This window comes from Corythoichthys intestinalis, chromosome 6 (genome assembly GCF_030265065.1).
Source record: "Corythoichthys intestinalis isolate RoL2023-P3 chromosome 6, ASM3026506v1, whole genome shotgun sequence".
Classification (NCBI taxonomy): Eukaryota; Metazoa; Chordata; class Actinopteri; order Syngnathiformes; family Syngnathidae; genus Corythoichthys; species Corythoichthys intestinalis.
Genome location: NC_080400.1, coordinates 21,869,066 through 21,891,582, shown reverse-complemented (window position 1 = coordinate 21,891,582; position 22,517 = coordinate 21,869,066). Strand labels below are relative to the sequence as shown.

At 40.0% G+C, this 22,517-nt stretch overlaps 1 protein-coding gene across 2 annotated transcripts in view; it reads left to right on the top strand.

Annotated features, from left to right (window-relative positions):
• Positions 1 to 22,517, top strand: part of rsrc1 (arginine/serine-rich coiled-coil 1) — a 318,330-nt gene that overhangs the window by 117,538 nt on the left and 178,275 nt on the right. For both annotated transcript variants that reach the window (XM_057838118.1, XM_057838119.1), the window contains exon 6: positions 19,047 to 19,098. In XM_057838118.1, the coding sequence (XP_057694101.1) occupies positions 19,047 to 19,098 (52 nt within the window). The remainder of the gene's footprint in view (positions 1 to 19,046; positions 19,099 to 22,517) is intronic.

Genomic DNA, 22,517 nt, shown 5'->3' with positions numbered 1-22,517 from the left:
ATACAGGGCGAAGCGTACAGTTCGGCTTTGAACTGCAAACCGTTGCACTGCGACACAATATATCACCATTTCGATATTTTGTCACACCCCTACTCAGAGGTCTTAAAATGGTCTTAAAAAGCATTATATTTGCTTGTCAGAAATGTGCAAAGACCCTGACAAAGTGTCATTTGCGCTATCATATCAAGTCAGCCCTCTGCTTCCGAGATTGAGTACTGTAAATTTTCATAGGCACACAGTTATATCACCAATTACAAGTATTCACTTATTCACTGTGATTTTTATATTAGCCTTATTGTACTTTTGCTCTGTTTTATGTGATGCACATTATGGTGAAGCTTTAAATCTCATACTCTGTACAATAACAATAAAGGCTATTCTATTCCATTCGAATTCTCTAACAAGACCATGGCTAACTGCTTTGAACTATTCTTGTATTTTCTAAAACGTCAGTGTCAGGGCGCAGGCTTGTCGTGTTTCTCACTCCTTGTAAAATCGAGCCATTCTTGATGGCATCCCTCAGTGAGTTGAAGAGTTTACCCAGACTGGTAGTCCGGTTGTCCTAATGACAGACAACAACAGGCAGCTGCAGATGCCTCGGACTTTGTGATGATATCCAACCTGGCAACACACTTAGGGTGACCCTGAGTGCCAGAAGTTTGGAAGAGAAACATTATCACATTTTCCCCCCTTTATCATTCCGGATGATAAAGAAAAGAAGACAACTGATGTAAGACTTGAATATATTGAACATATTTCCTTGCTGATTACACTGAGGATTTCATGACATTTTGATGCAAAGTATCAGGGGCGGGGGGTTCTCATCTGGACGTCGTGGCTAAATGATGGAGTAATTTGAGTGACCCATCCTGACTTGGGGCAGGGCCGCATGTAATTGCATGTCATCCATGGTGTGACACACACTCAAGACGTGTTTGTTCTTTGCATATGCACACCCACAGCTGCCTTCATCTCCATCATCTGTCGTGTTTTCCCCAAAAAGCTCCCTAAACAAAAGAATGATATCATTCATTTCCAAATGATGACATTACATTAGACGTGGCGGTGTCATATATCAAAAAGTGTTGAGAACTACTCCCTTACTGTACGTGCTTCATCTTAATGCTATCGCTGGATGTCAAGGGCATGGAGGAAATTAAATCGGAAAGTGCAGATAGACCAAAGAAGATATTATCTCTGGATGATTGCAGTTTTGATAGGTATTCCCGTGAATTTCATTTTCTCCGGATGGAGAGGAGATGAGTTAGCCCGCAGATTTGCTCATTTTTCTTCTACATGATTTATGTGAGTTGAGCGTAAACCCTCCTCCCCCTCCCCTTCCTCCGCCTTTGTTGAAAGCACATACATGCATGTGCACACACTCCTTCGAGTTGCATCTTGTTTGTAGCACTTTACAAGCGCGTATATTCCTACTTTTCATGTCGCTGCGGGTTAGTAAACCGCAGTATGTCGACTTTGTTTGTTAACACGTGTGTTGGTGTGTGTGCTGGGAGCGTTCTGAGGACTGCACCGTTCCTGGGAAGACCGGCGGGAGAGCGTCATTACTCAGGCTTGTTTACATTCTAAATACGTAATGAAATCTTGTTGGTAATAATGACGGGAATAAAAGTTTGGGAAATTGTAAAAGCGGTGAAGTTTGAGAAATGAGCCCCGGCCCGTGAAATAGCATTTGGGGGCTGGAAACGACATTATTATGCACTGCTCCTGCCTGCTTGAGACATGAAGATGAACTGCTGGCGGGCCATAAAATGCTGTTAGCCCCGGCCTGAAGTATGGCACATTGTAAAAGAGCCCTGATGCCATATTGACAATATATATAAAAGTATAGCCATACACAACATTATTTTTCATATACGATGAGCTCCGAAACAGCAGCCCCACCATACATACACTGATAGCCAGTCCTCCCCCCTTCCTTCATATAAAATATCTAAATAAACATATTGCCGTGGAACCCATCTCTGCCCTGATCTTATAGACCTTGATATTAAAAACAGAAATATTACATTTTCTCTGTGCTCTGTTTTCTGCTGTCCTCTTTTGGCCGTGGCGTATATCTGTTTGTCAGGGGCGGAGGAAGACAAGGCACAGTAAGGCCGTGCTATATTATGCTATATAATGAGATGACTATTGAGTACCAACTCCACTATAAAGAGATGTAGTATCTTGGGCCTGTGCACCATTATTTTCTGTCAATAAACGGTGGCAATATAGAAGAAATGGTAACAGCGTCAAAGCATTAAGATTGATGTTACGGTTACCTTCCATCAAACTTGTGTGATGAGTATTTAGTGATAATATGTTCTACTCGACTTTCAGAGTTTCTCATTATTAGGAAATGGGGAATCATTGGTTCAACCGGTTTCCATTAAAGTACTTCATCAACTACATGTTTTTGGTATCATCCATCATCATTTTTCTGGAGTGCTGGTCCTCATTATTATTGCGGGTGAGTGAGAGCCCATTGCTGATTTTGGTCAAGAGGTGGAAAACACCGTGTGTTGGTCGATGAAAAATCACACACCAAAAATTGCTTTGTCGAACTCATCTTTGTCATTGGCCACATCATTGTTATGTTTTTTCCCTCAAAAGGCAGTTACAGCCGCCAACTAGGCATAGGCAGAGTTTGACTTATCAGTCTAGTTTGACTGTTCATGTAAATCCTTGGTTCAAGCTCAGTTGTTGTTTAAGCTTTTTAAAGCTTATCCATCCATCCATCAACTTCCGCTTGCTCCGGGGTCGGGTCACGGGGGCAGCAGTTTTAAGAGGGAAACCCTGACTTCCCTGTCCCCAGCCACTTCAACCAGCTCCTCCGGCGGGATCACAAGGCGTTCCCAGGCCAGTCAAGAGACATAGTCCCTCCAGCGTGTTCTGGGTCGTCCCCGGGGCCTCCCGCCGGTGGCACATGGCCGGAGCACCTCTCCGGGGAGGCGTCCAGGAGGCATCCAAACCAGTTGCCCAAGCCACCTCAGCTGGCTCCTCTCAACGCGGAGGAGTAGCGGCTCGACGCCAAGTCCCTCGCGGATAACCGAGCTTCTCACCCTATCTCTAAGGGAGAGCCCGGACACCCTGGAAACTCATTTCGGCCACTTGTATTCGGGTTGGGGTTAGGTTTCGGTCAGGACCCACAGCTCATGACCATAGATCGACTGGTAAATCGAGAGCTTCGCCCTTCGGCTCAGTTCATTCTTCACCACTACGGACCGGTGCAGCGTCTGCATTACTGTAGACGCATCACCGATCTGCCTGTCAGTCTCCCGCTCCCTCCTACCCTCACTTGTGAAGAAGACCCCAAGATACTTGAACTCCTCCACTTGGGGAAAGATCTCATCCCCGACCCAGATAGGGCACTCACGCTTTTCCGACTGAGGACCATGGTCTCGGATTTGCATGTGCTGATCTTCATCCCAACTGCTTCACACTTGGCTGGGAACCATTTCAGTGAGAGTTGGAGGTCACGGCTTGATGAAGCCAACAGCACCACTTCATCTGCACAAAAAGCAGAAATGCAATGCTGAGGTCACTAAACCGGACCCCCTCAACGCTTCGGCTGTGCCTAGAAATACTGTCCATAAAAATTATGAACAGAATCGATGACGAAGGGCAGCCTTGGTGGAGTCCAACCCTCACTGGGAACGAATTCGACCTACTGCCGGCAATGCGGACCAAACTCTGACACCGGTCGTACAGAGACAGAACAGCCCTTATCAAGCGGCTCGGTACCCCGTACTCCCGGACCACCACCCACAGGACTCCCCAAGGCACACGGTCAAACGCCTTCTCCAGATCCACAAAACACATGTAGACTGTTTAGGCAAACTCCCTTGCACCCTCGAGGACCTTGCCGTGGGTATAGAGCTGGTCCACTGTTCCACGGCAGGGACGAAAACCACACTGCTGCTCCTGAATCCGAGATTCAACTTCCCGACGGACCCTTCTCTCCAGCACCCCTGAATAGACTTTACCGGGAAGGCGGAGGAGTTTGATCCCTCTATAATTGGAACACACCCTTTGGCCCCCCTTCTTAAAAAGGGAGACCACCACCCTGGTCTGCCGATCCAGAAGAAGCACTGTCCGCGATGACCATGCGATGTTGAAGAGGCGTGTCAGCCACGACAGCCCCACAACATCCGGAGCCTTTAGGAACTCCGGGCGGGTCTCATCGAACCCCGGGGCCTTGCTACCGAGGAGCTTTCCAACCACCTCAGTGACCTCAACCCCAGAGATCGGAGAGCCCACCTCGGATTCCCCAGACTCCGCTTCCTCAAAGGATGGCGTGTTGGTGGAATTGAGGAGGTCTTCCAAGTATTCTCCCCACCGACTCACGAGGTCCCGAGTCGAGGTCATCAGTACCCCATCCTCACTATACACAGTGTTAATGGTGCACTGCTTTCCTCTCCTCAGACGCCGAATGGTGGACCAGAATTTCCTCGAAGCCGTCCGAAAGTTGTTTTCCATGACCTTTCCAAACTCCCATTTCCGAGTTTTTGCCTCGGCGACTGCCGAAGCTGCAGTCCGCTTGGCCAGCCAGTACCTGTCAGCTGCCTCCGGAGTCCCACAGGCCAAAAAGCCCCGGGGCCTTCTCCTTCAGCTTGACGGCATCCCTTACTGCTGGTTTTTGAAAGCTTAGGTTTAAAGAAATTCTTAATATCCATCTTGCCTCCTCTGTTGTAGCTTTGGCTAAGCATAGCAAAAGACCGTCTCTAAGGTGCTAGTCACATGATCTGTTCAAAAAATATTGTTGACCCATTATGAAATACTTTGTAGGGTTCTTGTTCATTTCATTCATTTTTGCTGTTTGTTTTATTGCTTTACAAATTTTATAGACAACATTTTAACAGCTAGGCATTTATTTTAAAGGGGAAGTTCAGAATGCTTTTTACATTTGGCTTAATCTTTGAGTTAGCAGGGGTTTAATTAGTCGGTGGAGTTGATTTCAGCAAATTCCGTGCAGTTTGTCAGTTATTTGTTCGTTTCAGGGCTCCAGTATATCTATTCTAGCATGAGTCAATGGTGCCTGCTTAGCATGCCAAAAAAACGATATTAACAGATCTAACATTGTCAATTAAATTCAAAATGCAGATCATTGTTCAAAATACCCATTTGGCCAAAACAGTGTCACACCAAAGTGCCGAAATTCATTTCATTTTTCAGGACTTTTTTTGTTGTATTTTTTTTGTATATTTTCTTTTTTTATGCGTAATGTGACCACAATCGGGAAGAGTATTTGGGCCACTTGTCATCAGTCTGCTGGGGAGTCCCTTTCGTTACCCCAAAAAAAAATAAAATTAGTGGTGAAAAAAAAAAGTGATATCACTTTGGTCTGCTTGCCTACACAGCCTGTTCCCTGCAGAGCTGCTGGATTACATATGTTGCGGTTCATACTACAATTACTGACATGCAATAGTAAGTTTTAATAAAATTATCCTGAAAACATAGCAAACACTATTGATTGCATGGGTCATCGGTAATTCTCATGTAGTTAAATGTTATTTTCTATTGGTATGCTAGGCGCTAGCCTTGAAACTAACAAATAACTAACAAACTGCACGGAATTTGTTGAAATCAACTCCTCTGACTAATTAAACCCTCGCTAACTCGAAGATAAAGACTTATGTCAAAAATTAAATTCATTTATAAGAAAGTCAATTACATGCAATGACATTTTTCTTTCCCCCTTGCCCCCCCTCAAACTCCACCAATGCAACTAGGCCTGATTAATCTACTAATAAACAATTAATTGCAGTGAGTGTCAACTAAACAATTATTTTTATAGGTGAAATTTTTCTATATATACTAGAGGTGTGCATCGGCACTGCCCTCACGATTCAATTCGATTACGATTCGGAGCGCCACGATTCGACTCGACTCGATTCGATTCAGAGGGTCACGATTCGATTCGGTTCGATTCGGCAATGCATCGCGATGCATTAAAGCCTGGGATGCATTAAAATTCTAAAGCAAAGCATATTTTTCGTGAATCATGAGGCAACACAAGCGGTCAGACATTAAACAACTTTTTATTGGCTCTTGTGTCACTCCTGGTTGAAGTCAAATGAAAATACTTTCAGATATATATATTTAAAAAAAAAAAAAAAAAAAAAAAAAAAGATCACAGCATTTAATTAGTGCTTTGAATGAGACCAGGGCTTTCTCTTTTTTTACACACAGTAGCAGCCTTTCACACACTGCAAAATCTGAACTCCTGTGCAAAATCAGTAATAACAGTCACTGTATTTTAGTCACAACGACCCATCAATAAAAATATTCAAGTAAATATTTAAGAAAACGACCAAAAAAATATTGTAGTACAGCAGCAACTTTATCGCAATATCAATCCGGGGATCAGTACAGTTGCAAACAAAACATCAACTAAATTGCAATGTAGAACAAAAGTAAAATGTAGGCCTAGCCCACTATATATGTGCAATAGAGGTTAGATCGGGCCTAAAAAATCCAGCCCGACCTGACACGGCCCACTTGTTTTTTTTTTTTTTGGAGTGAAGCGGGAAAAAAAACGCAGCAGCACCAATTTATTTTCATTTCTTCGAGTTGGCAGAAAAAACGCAAGTTTTCTTAATGTTTAAATAGTCTACATATGTTTATGATCATTATAAAAGCATTTACACAACGAAATAACGCTGGGAAAGTTTGATATTTTAAAAAAAAAAAAACTTGGGTTTTGCAGACACACAGAGGAGAAGAGTCAAAAGGATCACTTTTCTGTTGCCTTTGTGTACATAAATAAAAGTGTCCTTCGTAACCAATTCTCAGTTGGCAGAAAAAAAACGCAAGTTTTCTTAATGTTTAAATAGTCTAGATATTTTTATGATCATTATAAAAGCATTTACACGACCAAATAATGCCGGGAAAGTTTAATACAAAAAAAAAAAAAAAAAAAGACATGCGGGCCACGGCGTTCATGTGCGTGCACAAGCAAATGCACAATACAGAGAGCCTGCTCTCGGTTTTATCTTTTTTTTTTTTTTTTTGGTAAAATAATTTATTAGTCTGGCGCGGCGGCTCAAACTGACCCGACCCCACCCGAACGTGAATACTTTGGGTCGGGTCGGGCCCAAAATGTTAATCGAGTTCGGGCACAAGAGCTAACCTCTAAGAGATAGGACATAACATAACAATGGCTGAAGCGGAGAAAGAGGGAGCGAGAAAGATTATTGATGCACCTAAGACATTGAAAGCAGACATCTGGAGAGATTTTGGCTTCTACGAGGTTGGTGGGAAACTTAACCAGAGTTACGCGGTGTGTAAAAAATGAAACATGAGAATAATAATACAAATGGGGAAACCAAATCCGTTGCATCACCGGAATTGCGCAGGGAAGATTTTTGAACGTACTTATATATTTTAAAATGTGCTGAATCGATTCCGCTTGTTGCCCGCATCGAATCGAATCGTCCATGCCCCGCATCGGGATGCATCGCCGCATCGATTATTGTTGACACCACTAATATATACTGTCATGTGGGGGGTAACAGTAAATATTATTTTTATTTTTCCTTTTATTTGATTGAAAACAATTAATTAGAGGAAAATATTGCATGTATTCTATAAATACTATTTTTAAATTTTTGTTGTAAATGTAATAAAGGGGAAACAGTAAATATTATCTGATTACATATAAAGACACTTTCATACAGAAATTTCATTTTTGCAAAATACCATGAATTTTGATGCACACGATTTACTTCCACGTGCCATGCAGGTTGTTATGGTGGGCTGGATCTGGCCCCTGTGACACCTTTTTATTTTTTTTTGTGTAGCCATTAAGCATGCTCTCCCTATTTGACAGTCTACTATTACAAAGAACAATAAGGTCGTTTCCATTTCCATAAAAGTGTGAAGGAGCTGCGTCGTTCAAACATCCCTCTTTAAAATGTTGATGCCCCGGCCCCGTTCATACCACTCGGGCTCCATTTCAATTATTTATGCATGACTCAGGGCCCGAGCTCTTGCCCCGCACAAGGGAGGAGGAAGTCCGGCCGACTCCCGCTCGCTGACCTCACCGCAGTGTTGACGGACATACTTTGTCGAGCCTAAGTGCCCTGCGTCTGTCCCATTAGTCAAAAATAAACACAAGCCATTAGCCAAATAAATAAGCCTCACTAGGCTGGGTAAAAACAATGCTACACTGTGCATAACGAGGCACGGCTTGAAGGAAACATCTATTTATAATTGAGAGCTGCTCTGAGAGGCCATTATTGTTATTATTAGGCCCGAGGCTGACCAGACAAAGCGAGGCTTGCTGGGTCGGCAGATTGAAAAAGGCAGCGAAGAGCAGGCACAGAGAAGCAAAGCTGGAGTTTGGAAAATGTCTTCCTAAAGCATTTGAGAGAACCCCTGCCCAGGGCCAATCACTCCCCAAGATCTCTCTGTGACGATTTTAAAAATGTTACATTTTTGCTTTTTCTTTGATTTGTTTTTTTATCCCACCACTTTCACATTTAGTCCAAGTTTTTATTATTGTTTGTGTCTTACTAACCAGGCACGCCAGATTGATTGACAAAACTATACTCAGGCAGCCATTTTTTTCAGATACCGTATTTTTCGGACTATAAGTCGCAGTTTTTTTCAGCTGGGGGTGTGACTTATACTCAGGAGCGACTTATGTGTGAAATTATTAACACATTATGATATTATTTCACGTTATTTTGGTGTTTTGGAGTGACACTGATGGTTTGGTAAACTTGTTAGCATGTTCCTTATGCTATAGACCCTACTCACGTGACGTCACAGCCACGCCCCCGCGCCATGTTGTCCGGATACTAGTCATGTTAATGCATTAGCGCTTCGTAAATTCCTCCTATTATGGCGTGTTTTTCTGCTCGTTAACATTAATAATCAAAATGGTGAAGTCGTGTGTGGCGGTCGGTTGCAAAAACAGAGAAGATAGACGGAGAGACTTGAATTTTTACCGTATTCCAAGAGACCCGAAGAGGAGACCGAGATTGACTGCTGCAATTCGACGAGAAAACTGGGCTCCAAACGACTACCACAGATTACGTAGTAGTCATTTTATATCTGGTAAGATGCATTTAATATATATTTAGAGGGTTTTGGGCTGAGAACCACAATTAAGATCATTGCTAGGCTAATCGCCGACAACATACACTCAGACGTTGTGAATGAACTACCTGAAAATATATAATTATAAGGGGATAATCAGACAGTTGTCATACAATTAATTTACAATTTCACTATTGAGGTCAAAAGCCAAAAAATAAATTCAACTAGGGACAATCTGGAGTAGTGCTATCGCACTTCATATTTATTACGTATTATATATGTATATAGTGAGAGTGCTATCGCTAAACCATATAAACATTAAAAGCCCTAGCTCCATTGACAAATGATATGAAATACATTAGACTTGACAGTGGATGTTAGCAAGAACAAAAGATTTTGAATTGAAAATTTCGTAACTCACCTTCCGAGCACAAGATTCCTGCCGAATATTCGTGTACGAGGACCGATTTCACCCAACCAGCAACGTAGCATTTATAAGCCTCCAAGCTCTTAAAGTTTTTCAAACTTTCGTGAGAATAGGCTGATTTTGTGTGGACAAGATAGTTGTAAATATCAGGATATCAGATGTCAGGCGAAGCCAGCGGGTCGAAAAACATCGATTTAGGCATCAAATACGGATCTGGCGAATGGATACACTGAAGCTTTTCCACGTAACGCCTTTTATGCAACGGATCCAATGAGTTTACAGCGTCAGATAACACCGGGGCTTCCATGAATTGCTCTATAACTTGCTCGACTAATTGAAAACAATGAGAATAGGTCTGAAAAAGAGGTACAATATGGCGGCCGGAAACAGCGACACGCCCATTTTGTGACGTAGGTGAGTAGGGTCTATAGTTATCTGAATAACTCTTAATAGCTATGGCCACGTTCGTGTTCTGCTGTTGGCAATGTGTGTTCAATTGTATTATTGACTTTTTTTATATTGAAATGTATGCTTTTAGTTTGTGGTGCTTTCACGCCCACGTGGGGGCGCACTTGTTTACGTAAAGAAGAGCGCTCATGCGGCAGAAGAATACGGACAGCTACGCAGCTCTGAGTGAGTGGGGGAGTTAACGAGAGAGAAACACGGCTGTGAACCTACGTTCATTGTCTATGCTTGTAAAATATCTCTACAGAGGCAACACCTGTGTGTATCATCTTTTCTGTTGTTGTTGTGTGTTTTACACCCACGATCGGACACTTTAATCCAGTTGTGTGGTTGTTTGAACGATGTGCTAATGCTAGCGAACGCATGCTAACTGTTTATGTCATTGCTGTATAGCACCTAATTATCATTTATTTATGTCTATGCGAACCTGTTTGGTAACGAGGACGAAATTGATTCAGCAAATTATACGGACGTCCAGCATCGTCATTTGGGAGTTTAGCTCGCTGTATAGCCAGGACTGAGCCCTAGCGTCCTGGTGAGGACTATATTCGCATTTCGTTGTTCATGCACTGTACACTGTACTTATTCAGCATGTTGTTCTCTATTGTATTTTTATATTAAATTGCCTTTCAAAACGGCATATCTGTTCTATGTGTTGGATTTTATCAAATAAATTTCCCCCAAAAATGCGACTTAGACTCCGGTGCGACTTATGCATGTTTTTTTCTCTCTTCGTTGGGCATTTTATGCCTGCTGCGACTTATACTCAGGTGCAACTTGTTGTCCGAAAAATACTGTACCTCTGTTTTAAGTAACACACTTACTGCACTATATCGTCACTACTTCTCTCTCAAACCTTAAGAAACTTTTGTACATTTGCCACATAACAAACTACAGTACACATTAGCCATGTTATGCAATACCCATTGTTTCCCAACTTTTCTTCTTCAATTTATACAATTTCCCAGCTTCTGTTTATCTCTTTATTTTTATAAGCTCGTCACGTCGGTTATATTTCAACCTACACACAATACGTTTCTTGTTTGTTTGTGCTCTAATTGAGCAGGATGCTACTTCAGCTGCCTCTCTCATTCTGTCTTTCTCTCTGGCTCAGACATCTGTCTCTGGGGAGTGCAATTAACGCCTCTTTATTGTTTACTAATGAATTACACACAGAGGAGGAGGGCACGCACATGTGAATTACAGAGGAAAAAAAGTGTCGGAGTGCAACATTCTAAAGCCACATCATTTTTGTTTCATTATGTTTGTTAGTTGTTGGACTTCTTAGATTCCTTTTAGTGTAGTTTTTAGTCATCTTTTTTGCCTTCCCTTTATTTTATAGTATTTTGAACTGAAAGCTATTCATTAAAGCTGAATGTTGGCGAATTAAACAGTTTGAAAAGAATGACACCGTCTGATCATTTTGTTGAAAATAGTATTGCATTTTTATTGCATTTGACCTATTCTGGTGGAAAATGGTCCCGTTTTAACTTGTTTTTTTTTTTTTTTTGGGTGGGGGGGGGGGGTGGGGGGGTTCCATTTTACCTGAACTGCATTCCATTTGATTTCCCTAAATTAAGGGTGGAAATATACTGTACGTACATAATTGACACTTTATCCTAAAATTACGATCTCGTGGTTTTAAAATTATACATTGTCCGATCACGAGAAGGAAAAAAAATGTAGAATATGTTCGGGAAACAGACAAAAAAAAAAAAAAAAAAACTCGCGAATTCAGGGTTAGAGTTATATATATTTGGTCAATACCAAAAGTTAATCTCTATACTTTGTACCCTTTGTTGGCAATAACGGAGGCCAAACGTTTTCTGTAACTCTTCACAAGCTTTTCACACACTGTTGCTTGGTATTTTTGTCCATTCCTCCTTGCAGATCTCCTCTAGAGCAGTGATGTTTTGGGGCTGTCGTTGGGCAACATGGACTTTCAACTCCCTCCACAGATTTTCTATGGGGTTGAGATCTGGAGAATGGCTTGGCCACTCCAGGATCTTGAAAGTCTTCTCACGAAACCACTCCTTTGTTGCCCTGGCTGTGTGTTTGGGATCATTGTAATGCTGAAACACCCAGCCATTTCTCATCTTCAAAGCCCTTGCTGATGGAAGGAGATTTTCACTCAGAATCTCTCGATACATGGCCCCATTCACTCTTTCCTTTACACAGATCAGTCGTCCTGGTCCCTTCACAGAAAAACAGCCCCAAAGCATGATGTTTCCACCCCCATGCTTCGCAGTGATATGGTGTTCTTCGGATGCAATTCAGTATTCTTTCTCCCCCAAACATGAGAATCTGTGTTTGTACCATAAAGTTCTATTTTGGTTTCATCTGACCATAGTCTTTCTTTGACATTCTCTCAGTCCTCTTCTGGACCATCCAAATGCTCTCTAGCGAACCGCAGACGGGCCTGGACGTGTACTGGCTTCAGCAGGGGGACACGTCTGGCAGTGCAAGATTTGAGTCCCTGGCGGCGCATTGTGTTTCTGATAGTAGCCTTTGTTACTGTGCTCCCAGCTCTCTGTAGGTCATTCACTAGGTCCCCCCGTGTGGTTCTGGGATTTTTGCTCACCGTTCTTGTTATCATTTTGACTCTACGGGGTGAGATCTTGCATGGAGCCTCAGATCGAGGGAGATTATCAGTGGTCTTGTATGTCTTCCATTTTCTCATAATTGGTCCCACAGTTGATTTCTTTACACCAAGTGTTTTACCAATTGCAGATTCAGTCTTTCCAGCCTGGTGCAGGTCTACAATTTTGTCTCTGGTGTCCTTCGACAGCTCTTTGGTCTTGGCCATAGTGGAGTTTGGAGTGTGACTGACTGAGCTTGTGGACAGCTGTCTTATATACCGATAATGAGTTAAAACAGGTGCCATTAATACAGGTAACGAGTGGAACCAAGTTAGACCTCTATGACAGCCAGAAATCTTGCTTGTTTGTAGGTGACCAAATACTTATTTTCCAGTCTAATTTGGAAAGAAATTCTTTAAAAATCAAACAATGTGATTTTCTGTTTTATTTTTCCACATTCTGTCTCTCATGGTTGAGGTTTACCCATGTTCACAATTATAGGCCTCTCTAATCTTTTCAAGTAGGAGAACTTGCATAATTGGTGGTTGACTGAATACTTATTTGATCCACTGTATGTATCTCTTTCCAATGCTAAATCTGAATAAAAACATTGAACACACAATTTTTTTGGCGAAAAATGAGGGATCATTGTATTTACATTAAAAAAATTTCAAGATTTGACCTTCAACTTTGAAATTACTTTTTTTCATTTAGGACGTGTCTTATTTTTAACGGTGAAAATGTTTGTTTAAAAAAAGTCTCCTGGAAAATAAATTGAATTTTCCCATCAAACACTGAGATGCTTGTGTGTATGTGCGCTGTTGAGGAATTCAAGCCTCCCGTTTCCTAGGCATAATAGCGATTGGTAATTTCAGCTGTCGAGCGGCGCCCGTCAACGTGGAGTGTGATGCGCAATGTCACCTGCTACAGGGGATACACTCGCACACAAACCCATGCACACACACACACCGCATTAAGTGTGCCATAATGTGCGCCGCTGTGTCTGGGATCCAGCAGCATGACATCGCTGCATTAAAGCGGGTCATTATATTTCCCTGCCACTGGAAAGTGACGTTTTTACAAAGTGACAAGTTTACAGTTTGATAAATCAGATTTTTTTCCCCCCCTTAGCTGAGGAGGTGGGTTGCTGGCAGGGAAAGCAGTGGGAGGGCGTGGGGGTACTGCTGCCTGTCAGCAACACCCCGGCCCCACTGTCTAAATGATGCTCCCAGGCAGCGGTTTCAGATCCCATCCCCATTAGCATTTAATTTCTTTCTAATCCTACACAGTTTCTGCCGCTGCATGGTAACAAGGGTCGCTATTCCATTGCGCCGGGAAGCCTGTGAGAGCAATCCTTCTGCGCCCCCACCTTTTCTTTTTTTTAATGGCTCTGCTCACAATCCTTACCATCATTCTTCCTTGACAATTAAGATCCTCAAATCTAATAGTAGAGATATTGGTCTAACAGCGAAGCTAAAAGCAGGGAGGTGACAAAGCGCAATCACCCTCTCCCCTTGTTCACATGTACCCACCAATAAGAAATTTGAACCAAATAAATTTCTTTATCGGCTCCTCATTGGTTCTGGTGTGTCTTGGATGAGTCTCTTATTTCTTCAGTCGTCAGATTTTTTTTTCCCACCCTGGCAGCCACTACTGGTAACAGGGTGGAAGTTGTCCCCTGGTATTTGGTAAGGACACTTTGAGGGAGAATTCCTGCTAATGATCACGGTTAAAGACAGTCTTGGGTAAAATATAGTAGCGTTGGGAGGGAGCGAGCAGCTTTCCAAGTAGATTACATAGATAAACGTTGTGTCGGCTTGGGGCTTTTCTATATTGTCACGATTAGGGATTTGTAACGTGTCTCTGTGTAACTGGTCTGCATGGAACTGTGCTGCACGATGCGATCCGTCACCCTTGGGCAGGTCAGGACCTGCACCGCACGACACATCCAGCACGGCGGGAGAGCGCGCTCGCTGCTAGGCCTAAAGCCCTGGCTAGCGGCCCTAACCGCCAACGCGCTCTCTTGACGGCTTCGGGAGGGAGGTTTCCTATGCAACTCACACAAAAGGCCTGCGTGCACCCATTCCATCTGTGCTCTTTGTGGATTACAGTGATCTCTCGCTACCTTGCGCTTCAAACTTCGTATCCTCAGTCCATTGTGGATTTTTTCCCCCAAAAATAAATAAATAAATAGTATTTTATGGATCCGATGACATGGTCTCGCACTCTCCTGCTGCTTTTCTTGGTCAGGCAGTGGACTGGAGCTGCTTGTTAAAGTTAACGATGATTGACAGGCGTTAAGGTTTGATCTATCTTGGGACCTGAAACTTCAAGGCGCTGCATGTGTCAATCTTCGTTTAGCTTGTTAAACATTTGCTGTGGCAACGCATTGTGTTTAAGTGAGCAGCGTGAGCGGATTTTAGTGGACTCACTAAATGAAGCATTTAGTAAAGACAAGCATTTTTCTACGTTTATTGTGTTTAAATATAATTCGGTGGGACAATAACATGTTTAATACTAATCATAATTGTTACATTTGAAGTGCCGAAAAAACATTCATGAAAATATACAGTATATATAGACTAAAGTATGTTTCAAATTATTTTAATTATTACTCGTTATTAACCCTTTAACACCTATGCCTATTATACTTTTATATTTTATATTTATATACTTCTTGGGGGGGACGTCTATGTCTTTCCAATGCTAAATCTGAAAAAATACATTGAACACACAAAAAAGTTTTTTTTTTAATCTAAATAAGCTCTGCCTCTACTTCGCAGATTTTTGATTTTTGCAGGGCGTCTCCATTAACCGCGAAAAATGAGGGATCACTATTGTCAAGCTATATTTTGATGTACTGTCATGGAAACAAATAAAAGCAAATATATAAACATCTACATTTAAAATTATGCTTAATGTATTATTTTACATTTAAAATTATGCTTAATGTATTATTTTACTTACTCAATTAAAAGGAGTCCTAGATGTATTTCTATTCAACAAACCGGCTGTGGTAATCTTGTATTCTGTAACATAGCAAAGCCAGGCTCCATAGTTTTAGTAATATATAGCATTTTATTCGTAAGCAGTGTTGTTAACTCATTTGCTCCCAAAAATGTATAAATACGTTCTATTTTTAATTCAGTGTCCCAAAAACGTATTTATACATCTTTTACGTTTTTTTTTCTTCCACAAGAGACATCTCTAGGTTCTGATGCAAGTTCGCTCCAAAGCACAATGCTCAAAATCCATTTAAGACAAAAAAAAACTAAAATTAAAACTGGCCACTGGAGAGCAGTAGCGCATTTGGTAAGAACTCATATCGGACCATGAAAGGAAATGAATGAAGATAAATAGTCAGGAAACAGTTGGAAAAAGTAAGAACCGTGAGAAAAATGTACGCAACGATGTAAACACAAGGCACATGCCCCACACAAGTTCCCTTCGTGAATTCTGTTATGAAGTAGTGGTCACTACAAAAGAAAGATTTAAAAAAATTGGGTCTGTCAAAATTATCGTGTTAACGGGCGGTAATTAATTTTTTAAATTAATCACGTTAAAACATTTGACGCAATTAACGCACATGTCCCGCTCAGACAGATTTAAATGACAATACAGTGAAATGCCCACATGTTAATTGTGTTTTATGGAGTTTTGCCGCCCTCTGCTGGCGCTTGGGTGCAACTGGTTTTATAGGCTTCAGCACCCATGAGCATTGTGTAAGTAATTATTGACATCAACAATGGCGGGCTACTGGTTTATTTTTTGGTTTGAAATTTTTACAAATTTTACTAAAACGAAAGCATTAAGAGGGGTTTTAATGTAAAATTTCTATAACTTGTACTAACATTTATCTTTTAAGAACTACAAGTCTTTCTATCCATGGATCGCTTTAACAGAATGTTAATAATGTTAATGCCATCTTGTTGATTTATTGTTATAATAAACAAATATAGTCCCTATGTACCGTATGTTGAATGTATATATCCATCTTGTGTCTTATGTTTCCATTCCAACAATAATTTACAGAAAAATATGGCATATTTTATAGATGGTTTGAATTGCGATTAATTACGATTAATTAATTTTCAAGCTGTAATTAACTCGATTAAAAATTTTAATCGTTTGACAGCCCTAAAAATTTTTTATCTTGATGAGACACACAGGCGGTGATGAGGGAAAAATTTACCCCGTCTGCCGATACAGCCGCGGCCACAACAGCGTCATCTCTCAGTTCAATAGTTTAGTTATGTGTAAATTAATTGTTACTGTGCTATCAAAAGCTCTATTTGTTTTGTTGTTTGTTATTTTGTAGAAGGAAAACAATATTCAGATGTTTGGGATGTCATAAAAGCAAAAAATAGCTGTGTTAAAGTCAAAGTTATGTTTGAAATGTACGCTTTTACAAAAAGCTCGATTTTTCTGTTTTTTCATCTGAAATTGGAAAATTGCTCAAACTAAGCTATTTTATAATGCTGATATCTAAAGAATGGGAAAAGATATGAAATTACTTTTTTCCCTGCTGAAAGAAGAGAGTTTAATCTTTCTTTTGCTGGGTTCAATGTTTATATAGAATAGAACAGAATTTTCTGTGGGCCTTGCAAAATCAGTCAAAATCCAGTTAAACGGCCGGGAGCGAAGGGGTTTGCTCCGGTGAAAAAGGCTGGGAGTGAATGAGTTAATCACGGCGTTAGAGTATAACAGCGTTACTAACTGCATTATTTTTTTCAATAGTGAGTAATCTAATGAAATACTTTTCCCATCTTTCCAACGTGCTTTACTACAATTTGGTTGAATGACGCGAGAAATGTCTGAGACACACGGAGAGAGGAGAGCGGTTTCGCGGAGGAGGGAAAGGGGTTGTGATGCCATTGCAAACGCGATGCTAGGTGGCTCGGACCTGGGAGCGTTAGAATAGCATTCGCATTCTCGCAAGCACTAGCATTTAGCGTGGCGAGCGTCATCTTAAACTCTTGGGCAACTTTTTTTTTCTTCTTTTTTTTTTACATACAGTTCGTGGCGTTGAAGAGGGTACAATTAATTGAAAATAATGGACTGTTTTCCTGTTGAGTATGCATTCTCATCGCTAAGTGGGTATTGTCCTTGTAGCTGTTACATAATCTTTTTTTTTTTTTTTTTTGTCTCTTCTTAATAAAATAGTCACTTGCCCTAAACTTTTTCTTGAATGAAAATTAGAGTAAAGATAGACGAGGGAAGAGATTCACAGCCATACCTGTACATTGAAAAAAAAAAAAATTTTTTTTAAGGGGTGTGACGGTACACACAAATCACAGTTCAGTATGCACATTGGTGTGGGGATCACAGTTTGGTGTGGGTTCAGTCCAACAGCAAAAACAAAAGGGTTTTTATCTCACAGCATTTGAAAGTTAAAGTTTGTATACAATTACACTTTTATAGGGGCGATTTTTTTTTTTTTATGTAAAAAAAAAATGTGACCTATGTTTTTTGGGAATGAAGAAGACAGTTCAGTTAAATCAATTATATAAACATATTTGATGTGAAAGACGATATAGTTATACAGTTATAAAGGATCATATAATAACGTGTAGAACATGAAAAATAACATCAGTTACTTTGCCGAGTAACTAATTACACATACGTTGAGGTAACTGAGTTACTAACTCAATTAATTTTTGGGAAAAGGAATTTGTAACTGTAACTAATAACTTTTCAAAAGTAAGATTAGCAACACTGTTAGCTACAGTTGACACGAGCTGTGTTTCCCTTATCCCTAGTAATTCGCAAAACTGAAATTTTACAATGGAAAAATGATGGTGGAGAATCCTGACTTTTAAAAAAAAAAACTTCAAATATCGCAAAAAAACGTTTTCACTCTTTCATGAGGTGTTTTTTTTTCAGTTTTAAAATATATACTTTTTTCACCTTCATACGCCACAGGAAATGATGTACCCAGTCGCGTTATCACATTTTCTCCACACACTACAGGTCTTGGGTGTCCATCTTTCTCTAGAAAATCTCATCTCAGACGAGACTTCATGAGAGTTACTAGGCTTAAAAAAAAAAAAAAAAATAAATAAATAAAACAGCCTTCAAATGCACTTAAGTCACAATTATATTTTAACGAAAACTCAGCAGCTATAAGGTTTTGGCGATGAAGATTACATTGTACTTTTGTGCCTTCCTCCTTATGGTATACTAGTACTAGCCCATTAAACAAGTCATAACAAAATGTGATTAGCTCATTCACTAATTAAGATTTATAACTATTGCTTATGATGGTCAACTGCTTCTTACTAAAGAATGAAAGGGTAGAAGCAAAACTTTTTTTTTTTTTTTAAAGATGTGAATCTAATCTTTCTTTTTGTAAATTCCGTGTTCATGTAGCCATTGAACACAATAGTCTGTGGTGCTTGAAAGAAGAGAATTTCTTGTGACAAGATTTTTAATAGTGAATGAGTTAGCGAATGACTTAAAACATCTCGTCGATAGAGAGTAGATTCAACAATCACTTCACTTTTGAGTCATTGTTTTTTTCTCTCCTACAGACACCAGCAGAGCAGGCTAAGGTTCGAATGCAAATGGTTCTGCAGGCTGCTGGTAAGATGAAAAACTTTTTTTGTGTGTTTTGTTTTTTTGTTTTTTCAACAAATGCATTAAAGGGAAGATGAGTTCAAATCTTTTACGTTTTACTAGGTTAAATTGTATCGAATGCATCATTCACTGTGTCAAAACTGTGACAAAAAAAAAAAAATTGAATTGATCTCGTAGTTTTTGAATGACTGCCATAGCAAAACATTTGCAACGAGGGACGTGCCTCGCTGCCAGCCGATACCTAGTGACGTAATTTACAGAAGACCTCGCCAGCACTCCAATACTGAAGTATATTACTACGCTTTCCTTGCCATATATTTCAAAGATTTTCTGGGTTTTACTCGTGAGATTTATCATGCCATCTCGATGTGTAGCGATGAATTGCTCACACAAAGGCATGAGACTCAATCAGTGGCCCAAATAACTTTCCTCTGCCAGAATTTGGACATCTTTTCTGAGAATCAAGTAGAAGAACCTCTCCCCGGCTCCTCAATCGCTTTTTTGTTCTAAACATTTCAGCTACGACAGCTTTGAAAGCGTAGAAGACAACTTTGTGTTTTTAAAGACGTAAGTTTACCCGTACTGGTTTTTCTAATTCTAAAATTTGATGCAATTCTGTTGCTATCATACTGCCTGTTCGTTGAAGTGCGTCCGTTTTTTTGTTGTTGTTGTTGCTGACCTATCATACGTAGATAGGACAGTTGACAGGTCGTCTATTCATGTGAGTTTGATACATTTATGACTAGATCGATATAAGTACTTTTTAAATTACTGATAATAATTAGTGCTGTCAAATTTATCACATTAATGGGCGGTAATTAATTTTTCTAATTAATCACGTTAAAATAGTTGACGAATTTAACGCAGGCGCAGAATGACCCGCTCATACATTACCTGAAATAGATTACAATGACGCCGTTTTTTGCACATGGAGAGCTAAGAAGCAGAGAAAGGCGAGTGGACACAGGCATTCATTGGACCGCGCTGTTTACTGGCATAAGCTTCGGCAACTCCTTCACAACAAACATAAGTATCATTTAGTGAAAGCACAACAAAAATGCTATTCCTATCTCTCAAAAGAAAATAATGTTCACGAAAAGAAAAGTGCTTCAGTCTGTATTAACGAGGCCCTATTCTCATACAGCAATGCAAAGAGAACTGGCATTCCCAATCAAAATAGCTATGCAAAATACACATAAAAGTTACTCAGACTTTAGTCAAACTCTATTCAAACATTCCGTTTAGCTCAACAAATACACTGGATGGCAATATTTTGTCAAAACATACAAACTATCAGAGGTCTCGTACGTTGTGAAGCCAGCAGTTTTTCACTTAGTGCGGCGGGTTCTGGTCCCCATTAACCACGAAAAACGAGGGATCACTGTATTGCACTTCTATTGTTTGTTTAAATTACTCTTGGTCCCAATCAATGTACGCATTCCCACAGTACTACAATTTGAGTTTCCCTGTTTCCATATTTACAGCAGCTTGATTTCAAACATATTGCAGAATATAAATCACAGAGGTCAACATTCACATCGTGTAAATATTCCATTGTATAGAGTTCTGAGCCACATGCGACAAGCAGAGATTGACTCTGTAGAAAGATACCTTCATGTTTATAGTCATGTACTGACACACAGAGTAGTGCTGCTCTAATTTGACCACGGGAAATATATGAAAGAGGTAGGCGTCCATACATCATCTACGAATCAGATTTATACTAATACACACATACTGAACAAGAGTCCTTCGGCCTAACTGGATGTTGCCGAGCAACAGCTGTCTGTACTGGCAATTTTTGGGGCTTTTGACCATCTGACACATAAAGCATAATATTTTCACTTGACACTACATTATTTGAATGTGTATATTTTCAATACCTAATGTACAAGTGAAGAAATGTTTGATTTCATACTGGATTGAGTTACAATAGTGGTTGGGTGTGAATGAAGTCTGGTGCGACTTGGCAATATCTGTGCTACATCAAAACAGGTGTACCATAAATGGATTCTTAAAATGTCTTGAAGTTAAGGTTCGACTTAAACACTGCCCGGCCCCCTCATTTCTTACGGACTCCTAACTTAGACTTTTTATATCTGTCCATTTCTTGGATAGGATATCATCATTCCAATAATAGTGGACAATAAATCACTAAATTTTTCTTCTTCTCTTTGTCGTGATTCTAACGATTTCTTAAGACTACCTTGTCTGACCCATTGCGAATGTGGAAACTTTGAATCTCTGTTGGCCAGTTGATCAGATGTGTCATATTTAGCTCCACTCCTTGAATACCATAAAGGAGTGTTTGGTTATATGGAACAAATCCTGGTGTAGTACCTACCAAAAGACATAGACGTTAATGTAGGAATTTGTGGCAAGAATTGGTTTTGTAAGCAGTATACATTGAACAAAAACTTAGACAAAGTTTCCTGAAGACCTGTGGGAAAATAGTTCATAGTCTCATTAAACCGGGGTTGAAAATTGTGTGTTCTTGAGGGTCAGGTATTATTTTCTACTTGGGGTCCCCATTAGGGCTGCAGCTATTGAAAATTTTAGTAATCAAGTATTCTACTGAAAATTCCATCGATTAATAGAATAATCTGATTTTTGTTTGTTTGTTTAGATAAAGAGCAATTATAAACGTACTCGAGAAAACCAGGTAATTCAACTAATATTGAACCATTTTTAAACAATGTCTTTATTTTAGATGTACATTGTTGAAAACGGCAAACAATTGCATCTCAGATATGACTATAAAAATAAAACAACAAATTCACTGATTTCACACAAAAAAAAGATCTTATGGAAAAAAAAAAAAAACGTATTTCTTACCTAAAATATCATTACGCTTGATAACACATATCACTTAAAAGTTAGTTTTTTTCCCACGTGTTTCAATTGAATTTCCATTTGTATCAAGCTATTTGTAAGTTCTAGTTAAGTTTTAAATTATTCTAAATTGTAATTCCTGATAGGATTTTGAGGTTTTGCAGTGTAAAAATAAATGAATGATACCTGCTGTATTGGAGCACAATAGGCACCAGTGCTACTTGATGTTTTATCTATCAATGACTATTAAGCTAAAATTGACAGTTGGATTTATTATGTTTTTATTTTACACCCTCATCACTCTACAGCGCTGTTTTACCAAATCAAATAAAGGCTGTATGAAAGCCACCCATCGATTGTAGTCATAATTAATAGAAACCTAGCCCTCCAAGGGGCTACCATTACGATGGCAAGGGACATTAACAGGGCTAACATTACGATGGCAAGGTGCAGTAACGTTAATCTTATGTATTAGCGCTATGTGAACCTAATTCTAGTTTGTCTCGGGTATCGGTCTTCCACTCTTGGAATAAACAGGGTGCCTTTGGTGGAGCTGCAGACATGTTGTAGTTGTATGCAAGCGCTATCTTACA